General features: G+C 33.1%; 2 protein-coding genes across 3 annotated transcripts; one reads left to right on the top strand and one right to left on the bottom strand.

Annotated features, from left to right (window-relative positions):
• The first annotated feature begins 1,442 nt into the window (after window positions 1-1,442).
• On the top strand, window positions 1,443-5,786 carry LOC9310794 (phospholipase D gamma 1). Of its 2 annotated transcripts, XM_002874681.2 has the most exons (10): window positions 1,451-2,750; window positions 3,232-3,348; window positions 3,438-3,632; window positions 3,723-3,971; window positions 4,099-4,167; window positions 4,241-4,388; window positions 4,467-4,615; window positions 4,708-4,902; window positions 4,982-5,179; window positions 5,306-5,786. In XM_002874681.2, exons 1-10 carry the CDS (start codon window positions 1,779-1,781, stop codon window positions 5,597-5,599), a joined length of 2,586 nt encoding a protein of 861 aa, XP_002874727.1. In that variant the 5' UTR covers window positions 1,451-1,778; the 3' UTR covers window positions 5,600-5,786. The 2 variants fall into 2 exon arrangements, with proteins under 2 accessions (XP_020878084.1, XP_002874727.1); XM_021022425.1 differs by lacking the exons at window positions 4,982-5,179; window positions 5,306-5,786 and having other exon boundaries at window positions 1,443-2,750; window positions 4,467-4,583; window positions 4,708-4,769.
• A 2,700-nt stretch (window positions 5,787-8,486) lies between these two features.
• LOC110227432 (protein FAR1-RELATED SEQUENCE 5-like) lies at window positions 8,487-11,165 on the bottom strand. The gene is made up of 5 exons (XM_021021527.1): window positions 10,932-11,165; window positions 8,970-10,773; window positions 8,761-8,826; window positions 8,572-8,661; window positions 8,487-8,494 (listed from the first exon to the last, which is right to left on the bottom strand). Exons 1-5 carry the CDS (start codon window positions 11,163-11,165, stop codon window positions 8,487-8,489), a joined length of 2,202 nt encoding a protein of 733 aa, XP_020877186.1.
• Window positions 11,166-13,018: the final 1,853 nt, after the last annotated feature.

Genomic DNA, 13,018 nt, shown 5'->3' with positions numbered 1-13,018 from the left:
GCTATATTTTTTACAAATATGAACAGTATACAATTATGTATCTAAAATCTTATAAATACTTTATAAATACATTATAAATGCATTGGAAATACCTTTAAAAACCTTTAAAATATCTTGTAAAAGCTTTTAAAAGCCTTAAAAATCCTTTAAAATAACTTGTAAAACCTTTTTAAAACACCTTATAAAACCTTATAAATACATGGATCGAGTCTTCAAGTAGTAGTTACAATCCATAAGTACCTTATAAACCTAATAAAACTTTATAAAAATTTCCGATTTAAAAAGGGGCATTTTTGAAAATGGACATCTAAAAGGGGCACTTTTGAAAAGGAGCACACCAAAAGGGGTATTTTTAACAATTTCCCTATTTATATTAACATTATGCATAGCAATAAAAATACTAATTTATAAAAATCAAAATATTCACATAGAAAAATCATATACACATACAGGAAAAAGAACTATATCTATCATCATTTAAGCCGTTGTTTTATTTAAATAAAAAAAAACACAAAAACTTGAAATCATATACTTTATATGATAAATTTAAAATATATATTAGTAGTATAAATTTAAAATCGTTCAAAGAACGGTATACCACGGGTGAGATCCTAAAATTATAGATTTTATAACAATAATAATTTATTTTCTTAGATTTTATAACACTAATAATTTAGATAACGAGGTAATATAGACCGGTTTATATGGGATGACGGGTTTGGGTCGATATTAATAGAAAACGGTATATCACGGATGAAATCCTAAAATTAACAATCAAAATACAATTATACAATCTTAAACACAAAAAAAAACAATATTAACAAAACAAATCCAACTTAAATTTCAAAAATTTTAGTTATAAAAAAACTGACCCACGGTATACTGCAGAGTAAAATATTCAATCCACCATACATCGTTACTTCAAAAAAAATATATGTTTTCGTATTTATACTCAAAAATTGATAGATAGATATCTACATTTAAAAATACAAATTAATATGATATATCTTCAGTTAACTGTGCTATGGCTTTCTGTCAAAGGACTGGATAGTCCGAATTTCTCACGTTTATAGGGAAGCTAACCGTCTTGCCGACGGGTTAGCGAACTATGCTTTCTCTCTACCTTTTGGGTTTCATATGTTAGACTCTAGACCGGATTGTGTAGCCTCAATTTGTTTATAGGATACGAGCGGGTCGACGAGGGCATGAAATGTGTACGGATATAATTTTAATTTTTTGCACTAATAAAAAGGAGAGACTTTGTCTCTTCCCCACCCTATCAAAAGAAAGTTCTTCAATTAATTTTTTAAAAAATAACATTACATTTTTTTTTAAATATAGCCCGCGGGTTAAATTCTAGTTTATAGAGTATTAATTTATAGAAGTTTTACTGTATATCAAAAGAGAGACCCGAGAAAAAAAGAGTTTCGTCCGTGAGCAGCCGAAACCAAAGTGGAAGTCCTCTTAGTCGTCGTTACCAAAAAAACAAATAATTTATTTGGCACTTGAGTTTAATTAAAGATTAAAGATCTTTAATTTGTGTCATTAATGGCTAAAGTGTTAGAACGATTCAACAACGGCAGCCAAAATCTTTAAAATTTTCCGATTCTTCCGTTTCAAGTCAACGTTCCCTTCGTTTCCTCCCACCTTCTTCTTCACAAAAATCTCAACTTTAATTTGAGTTTGCCCATATTTTTAGATCTGAGTTTGTATTCTCTCAAAGTTTTATCCTTTTTTGATTCTTGATCTACTTTTTGTGTTTTTGATTTTGTTTTTCCATGGCGTATCATCCGGTTTATACTGAGACTATGTCAATGGGAGGAGGGTCAAGCCATGGGGGCGGCCAGCAATACGTGCCGTTTGCTACGAGTAGTGGCTCTTTGAGGGTTGAATTGTTACATGGTAACTTAGACATTTGGGTTAAGGAAGCTAAACATCTTCCTAACATGGATGGGTTTCATCACAGACTTGGTGGAATGTTGTCTGGGTTAGGTCGGAGGAATAGTATTAAAGTGGATGGTGAGAAGTCTTCTAAGATCACTAGTGATCCTTATGTTACTGTCTCTATCTCTGGTGCTGTGATTGGTAGAACTTTTGTGATTAGCAATAGTGAGAATCCTGTATGGATGCAGCATTTCGATGTACCGGTTGCTCATAGTGCTGCGGAAGTTCACTTTGTTGTGAAAGACAGTGATATTATTGGATCACAGATCATGGGAGCTGTTGGTATCCCAACCGAGCAGTTGTGTTCGGGGAATAGGATCGAAGGGCTATTTCCGATACTTAATAGTAGTGGGAAGCCTTGTAAAGCGGGTGCTGTGTTGAGCCTGTCTATTCAGTATATTCCAATGGAAAGGATGAGGCTTTACCAAATGGGTGTTGGTTTTGGTAATGATTGTGTAGGAGTTCCCGGTACATACTTCCCTTTGAGGAAAGGCGGTAGGGTTACTCTGTATCAGGATGCTCATGTTGATGACGGTACTCTTCCGAGTGTATATCTTGATGGTGGGATTCAGTATCAACATGGTAAGTGCTGGGAGGATATGGCTGATGCAATAAGACAGGCAAGAAGGTTGATTTATATCACAGGTTGGTCAGTTTTCCATCCGGTTAGGCTGGTTCGTCGTAGCAATGATCCGACCGAAGGTACATTAGGGGATTTGCTTAAAGTCAAATCTCAAGAAGGTGTTAGAGTGTTGGTTTTGGTGTGGGATGATCCAACTTCAAGGAGTCTTCTGGGATTCAAAACAGTAAGAATCTACATAACTCTGTTTTCTCTGCTTAAGTCATTTTATGTTGTTTATTATTGTCAAATTTACAGATATTCGCACAATGTGTATCCTATGAACTATATGCTAGAAGATTGACATTTGGGTCAGGAAAAAGGTTTCCATAATGATACATGTTATACAGTTTGCCGAGCTTGCTTATGGAGCTATATACTTTCAGATTTCCGCTCTGGATTGTTCTCGTTTCTCTATTTGGATCTAATTCTAGGGAGCTTCTCTGTTTGAATGGTCTAATGTGTTGTTCTTAACTTCTCACATATTAGGTTTTTTTAGTTGCATTTCATACTTTCCTCTGTTGCTTCTATATATTCTCTGCACTTTCTCTGTCTATCTTGTTGGAAAGCATGAGTTTGCTTCAATCAGATCATTTTTCATGTCTGTACTAACTGAAGCAATGATCCTTCTATCGTTTTAATGAAAGCTAGTGTTTTGTTGCATATAGCAAGGAGTTATGAACACAAGCGATGAGGAGACTCGCCGTTTTTTCAAGCATTCGTCGGTGCAAGTTCTCCTTTGTCCCAGATCTGGGGGGAAAGGTCACAGCTTCATAAAAAAATCTGTAAGATGCTCATTAGTTACTGCTTCTTGCTTAAACTCCCGTGTGTATAACTTCATCGTCTGTAATTTGAGTGTCATTATTATGATCAGGAAGTTGGAACAATCTACACCCATCATCAAAAAACTGTGATTTTAGATGCTGAAGCAGCTCAGAACCGAAGAAAGATCGTAGCATTTGTTGGAGGGCTAGACTTGTGCAACGGACGATTTGATACTCCCAAGCATCCTCTCTTTAGGACATTAAAGACACTCCATAAAGATGACTTCCATAACCCAAATTTTGTGGTAACCATTTATGAAAAATCCTGTTTGGTTTTGAATTATGAAATTAGATTCCGGTATTCTTAATTCGTGTAAAATCTGTTTTCCTATTAGACTACTGCGGATGACGGACCAAGAGAGCCATGGCATGATCTGCACAGCAAGATTGATGGTCCAGCTGCATATGATGTGCTTGCTAATTTCGAGGAACGCTGGATGAAGGCTTCAAAACCTCGCGGAATTGGGAAACTAAAATCTTCTGATGATGATTCTTTGCTTAGGATAGACAGAATTCCTGACATTATGGGACTTTCTGAAGCTTCTTCTGCTAATGATAATGATCCAGAGTCTTGGCATGTTCAGGTAATTTAGGAAACTAATGTTTTGAAATATGATTATTATCATATGATATCTCATGAAGCATTATTGTTAGTTGTGGTGGTTAAAAAAGGAATCTCATTTTTTATTTCCAATGATATTTAATCTTTAGGTTTTCCGTTCAATTGATTCAAGTTCAGTCAAAGGGTTTCCAAAGGACCCAAAGGAAGCTACTGGAAGAGTAAGCACAATTCTGAACTGTTTTAGTTTGTCATCATGTTGCTATTCTCTACTGATTATGTATTTGTGAACAGAATCTTCTATGTGGGAAGAATATTCTCATAGATATGAGCATACATGCAGCTTACGTTAAGGCAATACGATCTGCTCAGCACTTCATTTACATTGAGAACCAATATTTTCTTGGATCATCATTCAACTGGGATTCGAACAAGGACTTGGGTAAGAAACTTGAAAGATTTTGAAGGTAAGCTAAGTAGTCAATGCATGCAGTATAAACAAGGAGTTTTGGCATTGCAGGTGCTAATAATCTAATCCCGATAGAAATCGCGCTTAAGATTGCTAATAAGATTAGAGCAAGGGAAAAGTTTGCTGCTTATATTGTCATTCCAATGTGGCCAGAAGGTGCTCCAACAAGTAACCCTATTCAAAGAATTCTATACTGGCAGGTAAATAATTTGTCAATTCTTTGCTTTAAAAACCCGATCTTGACGAATAATATTGCCTTCTTTATACCGGAATCTTTTCATAATCTCTGCAGCACAAAACAATGCAAATGATGTATCAAACCATCTACAAGGCACTTGTGGAAGTTGGTCTTGATGGCCAGTTTGAGCCACAAGACTTTTTGAACTTTTTCTGTCTTGGAACCAGAGAGGTTCCTGATGGAACAGTTAGCGTATATAATAGTCCACGGAAGCCACCTCAGACAAATGCAAATGCAAATGCTGCACAGGTATACATCTATAAATGTCTTCTTAAATCTTCGATTTTGGCTTAATGGGTTTACTCACTGAAATGACAAACTAATCTAGGTGCAAGCTTTGAAGAGTCGGAGATTCATGATATATGTTCATTCCAAAGGTATGGTAGTGGATGATGAGTTTGTCTTAATTGGTTCCGCGAATATCAACCAGAGATCCTTGGAAGGAACTAGAGACACTGAAATCGCCATGGGAGGGTATCAACCACACCATTCATGGGCTATGAAAGGTTCTCGTCCTCGTGGTCAGGTAAAAAACTGTCAAAGACTTCTACTTTTCAATCTGTGCCAGCATTCCATGACGAAAAACTAAAAAGCCACCAATGTATGTCCTCTAAAACATATCTAAACCCTGGTTTGTCCCAATTTCTTGCAGATCTTTGGATATAGAATGTCGTTATGGGCAGAACATCTAGGGTTTCTAGAGCAAGGTTTCGAGGAACCAGAGAACATGGAATGCGTTAGACGAGTTAGGCAATTGAGTGAGCTCAATTGGAGACAGTATGCCGCAGAGGAAGTCACAGAGATGCCAGGTCATCTTCTTAAGTATCCAGTTCAAGTTGATAGAACAGGCAAAGTGAGTTCTCTTCCTGGATGCGAGACATTCCCAGATCTCGGCGGCAAGATCATAGGATCGTTCCTTGTGCTACAAGAAAACCTCACCATCTGAAACTTGACCTTGTAGTGATCAACATTTGTTCTTTATTTCTTCCACTTCAAGAAATCTCTCTGAGTGTGATCTGAATGAAAGTGTGCCTTTAGGGTATAGTTGTGCTTTTCAAATTTATGAGCTGTAAATCTATTTATTACAATATTTCAATTGATCTATCATAGTGTGTGTTTTGGAACTTTTTTTTTTTTTTTAAACTGCTACTTCCGGTCTGATTATTTTCAATACAGTATTTTCAAATTTAAATTTAAATTTAGATTTTGTTTTTATTAATAAATATATTTATTTAAATTAGTTTTATCTATTGATTAGAAAGATAATATTATAAAGTTGTTTCAAAACAATCTTTACTCAAGTATCAAGATATGACAATGAAATTTAAGACGTATTTGTTTCTAGATTAAGGTGTCACAAACTCTCAAAGATGAGTTTATTAGCTTCGAAATAGATTATTTTACTTTTTTGAGAGAGTTTCAGTGGTTCATTAATACTTTTACACTAAATTTAGGATCGATTTCTAGAAAACGCAGTGTTTTACAGATTATTGGTGTAAAGTTTATTAGAGACCGCATACAGAACCGTTCGTAGTGGTCTAGAGTATTGCAGTGAGAGCCTACCTATCGTAGGAATGTCATATATATAGAATCGTCCAATAAAGATCCTTTCACCCGGAACCAATTTTTTTGTTTTTGTAAACCTTTTTTTTCCAAAATGAACAAAATTTATATTAAAGATTTTTTTTAACCGAAAAAGTTAGTTGAAGAAAGAAAACACACTTTAGTAAAAGTACAACATAAAGTTTTATGTCTTTTCTAGTTGAGGAGAAATTTAACAACGATATTTGATTGAACTTGGAGGAAGTATTGTTTTTATTTTCAATATTTCTAACAAAAAAAGGTTATGCAATGTCTTTAGATAATTAGATATATCAAATACAAGTCTGATACAATAATTGAAGATAGTGAAATAGTATCGAACCTACCTACCCCCCTCACGTGTATAACCACGAGTTTGTGTAACCATCGATCGTGTTATCACTTTTTTATGTCCCACAAAATCGTGACGTCAGCGTAGTCCGACTCATGAGAGACGGTCTGAAATTGGTAAAATAGTACATTCTTTAATAATGTTTGACCATTTTTGGTAACCAAATCGGACGGTAGAGGATGATGATGAGAGCTCAATCAGACGGTAGCGGAGATTCCAAGGTCTTAGGGAGATTATAGCTTTATGAAAACGACAATGTTTTCACATGTTTCCAAGACTAAACTCATTGATTCCAAATCCCACACCACCATGTTCTGTCTGATCAGTATTTTACCAGCTAATCATTAAAATATTAAGGTAACATTTTTTGTTGATTTAATTTTTTCTCTAAACCAAAAATTACTAAGCTAAAATTTAGACTGATTTCCGAAGTCCATAAAAAAATCGGATATGAAACATGTACATACGACTAGAAGAACTGAATCATGTATCTGAAAAGAATCGATCTATGTCCTACATTTACATAAAATATTTACACCTTAAATGGGAACCACTAATCTATAAAACTTAGTTTATTTATTTTTACATTTTGTGGTTGAGGCTTTTGTTGTTAATAACCGTTTTTTCTTCCTTAAATGTGAATAATCTTTTCTTTTTACGCAAACGTGATGTTTCCATGTTGTTGATGACTTAATATGCGCTAGTTTCTCGTGGGTGAAGCTATATCATCTCGCCAACTTATAAAAATATTAATAAACTAGATTACAAAGATAATCAATAGTATTAGAATATTAAAAAAAAAATTAGTAAAGGATGTTTATTTATATAGATAGTGTGAATTAATGTATGACTCATGACTTATTCATGGTGTTGAGTTGGTTCGGAGTTGATCTAACCAATTAATGTTATCGGACACATTATCAATCCACCTCGTAGTAGCTCTAGTTTACCGAAAAAAATCCTAAAATACTTATATCACTAACTAAAAAAATATCACAAAATTTAGTAGTGAAAATAGTATTTGCGATTATTTGCTTTCGGTCGAAGTCACTCGGTTTGATTTTTTTGGATATATGACAAATGTTTGTTTTTTGAATGACTAAATGATTCTAAGCCTAAACATAGTTCTCACTCAGTGAACTTTGGACTCTGAAGGTTTCATTGAATTATCGTGGTTCTCGTATGAATCTGAGGAGGATTTATTCAATCACATAGTTTGGGCTCCTAGAATGTACACCATTTCAAGTCAGGGATTATAGTATTTTACATGGTTTCTTTTTAAATATCATTTGAACCGATAACTTTTACGTTTATTTGAGAATCTTTATCAGTTGAGCTAATAACACTTGATTTTATTTTTATTTTACTTATTTAAACAATACGAATATATGTACTGACACTTGGTTTTCTTTTTATTTTCCTTATCTAAACAATATGGATATATGACAAATGTTAGTTTTGTTTATAAGATAGTAAGTATAAGCAATTTGCAAAAATGTGGCATTGTATACCGCTAGTCCCACAATAATGAACAATTCTTGGGTTCACCCCTAGGGGTGAACCCAATTCATTCACCCCCATTTTAATCACCAATCAAATTTTGACATGTCATCTAACTAAAACAATTAATATTGTTCTTAATATTATCTAAACAAAATAATTTAACTAAATTATTAAAAACTCAAAATTAAATTAATTATAGGACCCACTACTCTCTCTCCCACGTCTCTCTCTTTTGTTTTTTTTTTTTTTCAAATATTGTTTTTCTTCAATTTTAATAAAAAATGTAAAAAAAAAAATTTAACCAAAATAATTAATAGTAAAGCTTTAACATTTCCATATGTTTTTTGTCTTTGTATTCAAAATGATCGAGGTTTACAATAAATCTCCGTAACTTTTGTCAAATTCCTACAAAATATAAGATTTCAAATAATGAAAAATTTGACCGAAAAGTCAAATATAAATAGTAAGAGTAAATTATTTACCTGAAACACTTGTGAAGAAAAAGACCCCGTCTGTAAAGTCGGATTGCTTGTAGCTACAGATAAGTGGATATCGGAAGCAAAAGTTGAATCCTGAAGCATTTATCGATTTTATCTTGTAATTAATATACATACATCTATTGACGAAGTCACCGAAAAGTCAAATATAAATAGTAAGAATGAATAGTTTACTTGTAGCACTTGTGAGGAAAATGGCTCTGTCTGTAATGTCGGATTGCTGGTAGCAAAAGTTGAATCCTGAAGCATTTATCAATTTTATCTTGTAATTAATATATATATACATATATTGACGAAGTCACCTTTTGCTGGAAATTGGACATAAACGAAAAAGAAGAATTATTTATCAAATACCTGAAACAATAATTTTCTCTTTGATGTACCCCGTTTTTTCGTTTCAAGAGCATTCAAATATCGACCGTGGGGTCCGACCTTTTTGTTCTTTGGTCGTCCAACAGTAGCTTTTCTTTTAATTCCACGTGCATTTAGAACTTCCTCGTCTTCTTCTTCTCTATCCACATGTTCAACATTTGAAGTTGGGAGCATCCATGCATTAGCCTTCACAAGTTCTTTTTTCTTTTTCTCCAATATTTTAATCAATTCACATGCAGCTTCATTCGCACACATCGTCAATTCTACATGTTCAGCAGCAACAAATGCAATCTCACGGAAATTGTGACATAAATGGCTATAACGCTTTCCAATCGATTGCGTTACTGTTCCATTAAATGTCTCTGAACGATAAGAAGATATGTTTCGTGATTTTGCCTCTTTACTCCATCGATTCAAGATGTAGCTAGATGGAATTCTCCTAACATCCTTCTTATCCAATACTTTCAATGCATGACGACATAAGATCCCAGCAAAAGAATACTTCATGCAACTACACTGTATCGTTTGGTTTGTAGCATCATAATTAACCAAATGCTCTCGCGGTCCACCACGATAAGATACTTTGTATTCATACACCATCTCAGACTTGCTGACTTTTTTAGCAACATAATCACCGATAACTGTATATTGCTTCTGAAACAACTTAAAAACTTCGGGTGTATACACCTCTTCTGCATGTTGCAACATCTCTACGGTAGCAGATAATACCGAAGAGGTATGCATCATTTTGAAGTCAGCATTTAACTCGTTATATCGTCGATCATCCAACACTTTCTCATAGTGTTCAAAGAAGGACAACAAGTCATAACTACTCTTCAAGTATCTTTTCAAAATATTATTCATACTTTCACTACGTTGTGTGCTCACCATATCTGCTGTAAAAGTATGACGTCCATATACCATTGCCCATTTTTCTCTCACCTCAAACATATTCTTTAACCATTTATTCTCTATCAAATTATGCTTATTGAGCATATTACTCCATGCCAATAGCCAGTCTTCTTCTTCCTCATGGTCATATACACAGTTTCCAAAGTCTGTGGCAAACTGTCCTGGCCCATGAAATACATGACTCAACTTTTTTGCAGCATTTTGGTAAATATGCCAAACACATAACCTATGTTTTGTTTCAGGAAATACCTTCACTATTGCATTCGCCATTGCTGCAGATTGGTCAGTAAGAATAGTTTTTGGTTGTTTTCCAGACATTGCTCCAAGAAAAGTCTCGAAAAGCCACTTATATGACTCAGTGGTTTCATCATATAAGAGAGCAGCACCAAATACTACAGTTTGCTTATGATGATTGACCCCGTTAAATGGAGCAAATGGTCTATCATATTCATTGGTCTTGTAAGTTGTGTCAAAGCAGACGACATCTCCAAAAAGATTATAATCACTTATAGACCGATCATCTGCCCAGAAGATATTCGTGATCATATCGTCCTCATCAAGTTGCAGTGAATAAAAAAAAGATGAATTATCCACTTTCTTTTTTTGAAAGTATTCCAAAACTGCTCCAGCATCTCCTTTTACCATTTTTTCCATTCGCTTTCGATAAATGTAATTACGATAGTCTTTCTCCAAAAACCCCAGATTTTCTCGCCCTCCAACTTCTCTACTCATCATTTCAACAGTTGATTTTGCTGAAATTCCTGACATCTCGGCATCATCAGCATGTTGTATTTGAGCGACAGAGAACATCCGGTTTCCCTTCAGCAAATGCTTCATAGGCGTCTTCACTAAATCATGGTTATGATTCTGGTTGAAAGACACAATCTTATATCTTCCCGTCCTCTGAAGGTAGCAAGTCATATAGCTTTACAACCACACCGTGTAATTGGCTGTGAATAACATGTCTTGATCTTAGGTTCCTTCCTAAACCCTTCTTTTGAGCAAACATAGAGAAGTCTTACTACTTTATCATTTTTTTTCTTTCTCCGTTGTTTCCTTACATTGAAACCATGTTCACCTGCAAACTTTTTATAAGCTTTATATGCAGTTTCATCAGAACTAAACTCCATTCCAATATTCAGTTCATCTTTCTTCTCTTCAGTTTTAACGTAGTTCTCTTTGTTGACTATATCATCTTTTTCTTCTTCGAATTCGCTTACTAAAGCTTCGTCTTCACTGACTGAAGCTTCGTCTTCACTTACTGAATCATATTTTTCCTCATCACTACTTTCCATTGCAATCTGCACTAATCAATATATTATTATTATTATATATATATATATATATATATATTTATTATATAGATATATATGTTTATTATGTTGTATAAATCTTGCCAATAAAACAAAAAAAATAGCACGGTACGATCTTACGACAAAAAAAAATATGAGGAAGAAGAACAATTCTTCTTTATGTGGTGCAAAAAAAAAAATTGACAATTGAAAACTAAGTTACCAAAAAATAGAATACAAATAAAACCATACAAAACAAAAATAATAATTCACGTACTAACATGCTTTCAAAACACAAACAACGTCCTACTTATATGATATTCAATACATGAATCAAGTAGATAGAAAATCTTCAATTGAATAATTTTTAAACTAAGAAACTTTGATGTAAATATAAAAATTATTTTAACTTACGTTTAAATTGTGTAGAAACGTGAAACTCTTTTTTTTGATAAAACTAATCTCTTTTGATGATATGTGAGAAGAAGAATAGAAAAAACTTATGAATAAGGTTAGGGTTAATGAGTTTATATAACATTTAGAATTAGGGTTTTTTATTGACATATTGATTTTTTTTCCTAATGGATTTAGGAGTGTTACGTGAATGAGAGAGTTAGTGGCCCCACAATTAATTCAATTTTAATTTTTAATGATTAAATATGATGAAACTAAATTTTTTTTTTTTTACATTTTTTATTAAAGTTGAAGAAAAACAATATTTGAAAAAAAGAAAAAAAAACAAAAGAGAGAGACGTGGGAGAGAGAGTAGTGGGTCCTACAATTAATTTGATTTTGAGTTTTTAATGATTTAGTTAAATTATTTTGTTTAGATAATATTAAGAACAATATTAATTGTTTTAGTTAGATGACATGTCAAAATTTGATTGGTGATTAAAATGGGGGTGAATGAATTGGGTTCACCCCTAGGGGTGAACCCAAGAATTGTTCCACAAGCAGTTTTGAATATGCGGCATGTCATATCATACTATCTGATTCCAAACTCTGATTTGAATTCATGTTTAAAGTTGTAACAAGGACTAGAAGTAGAAGGATCTAATTCATGGTGAAAAAATAAAAAAGATTTAAATACATACTTGTACGTAAAACTATACTATATGTTTTTATAATTTTTACTATTTTACCAAGACTAACCGGATTAGCCGATAGGGTTTATAAAAAAAAAATTGTTAATTAAAGATATAAAATATTTTATTCAAAAAAGAACTAAACTCCAAGTTATCTAACCAAAGTATAAGCCAAGTTATAATAGAAAGCTACTCTATCATTTTTGTCACAATCCAACTACTTGAACCAAACCAAAAACCATCTAAGAATAGACCTAAACCAAAATTAGTGAGTGGCAAAGTGGTAAATAAGGAAGAAGAAAAAGGGTAAATAAGGAAAGAAAGAGAAGCACGAGGGAGCTAAGCTAACTCACGAAGTCTGCGTTGTCCAGATTCCGGAGAACAGATCCTGCCACAATCTCTCTCACATTATATCCATTTTCCAGGTAATTAAATTATTTTTTAAAAAAACATATTTTTTTTCTATTTCAAACAACCATTTTCTTTTGTTTTTTGTTTGTTAATGGACATTCATTTCCTTTTGTTTCACATGTAGCTGTCTCCAGAAAAATATAAAATATCTTAATTTAAAACCAAAGTTCCTTTTCTCACAACTAAATATTACAATCACTTTAGTTTTTCCACCAATAAAATCCAAACATTTAGTTGATTTTAAACTCTAAATTTGAATTTTGAAAATGAAGTACAACTGTACAACAAGTATTTTGTTGACCAAATAAAAAAAAAATGCACAACTAATATAAGTTTTGTTAGGGGAATAAATAATAATAA

This window comes from Arabidopsis lyrata (assembly GCF_000004255.2).
Source record: "Arabidopsis lyrata subsp. lyrata unplaced genomic scaffold ARALYscaffold_6, whole genome shotgun sequence".
Lineage (NCBI taxonomy): Eukaryota > Viridiplantae > Streptophyta > Magnoliopsida > Brassicales > Brassicaceae > Arabidopsis > Arabidopsis lyrata.
This window is presented reverse-complemented; position numbering and strand designations above follow the sequence as displayed.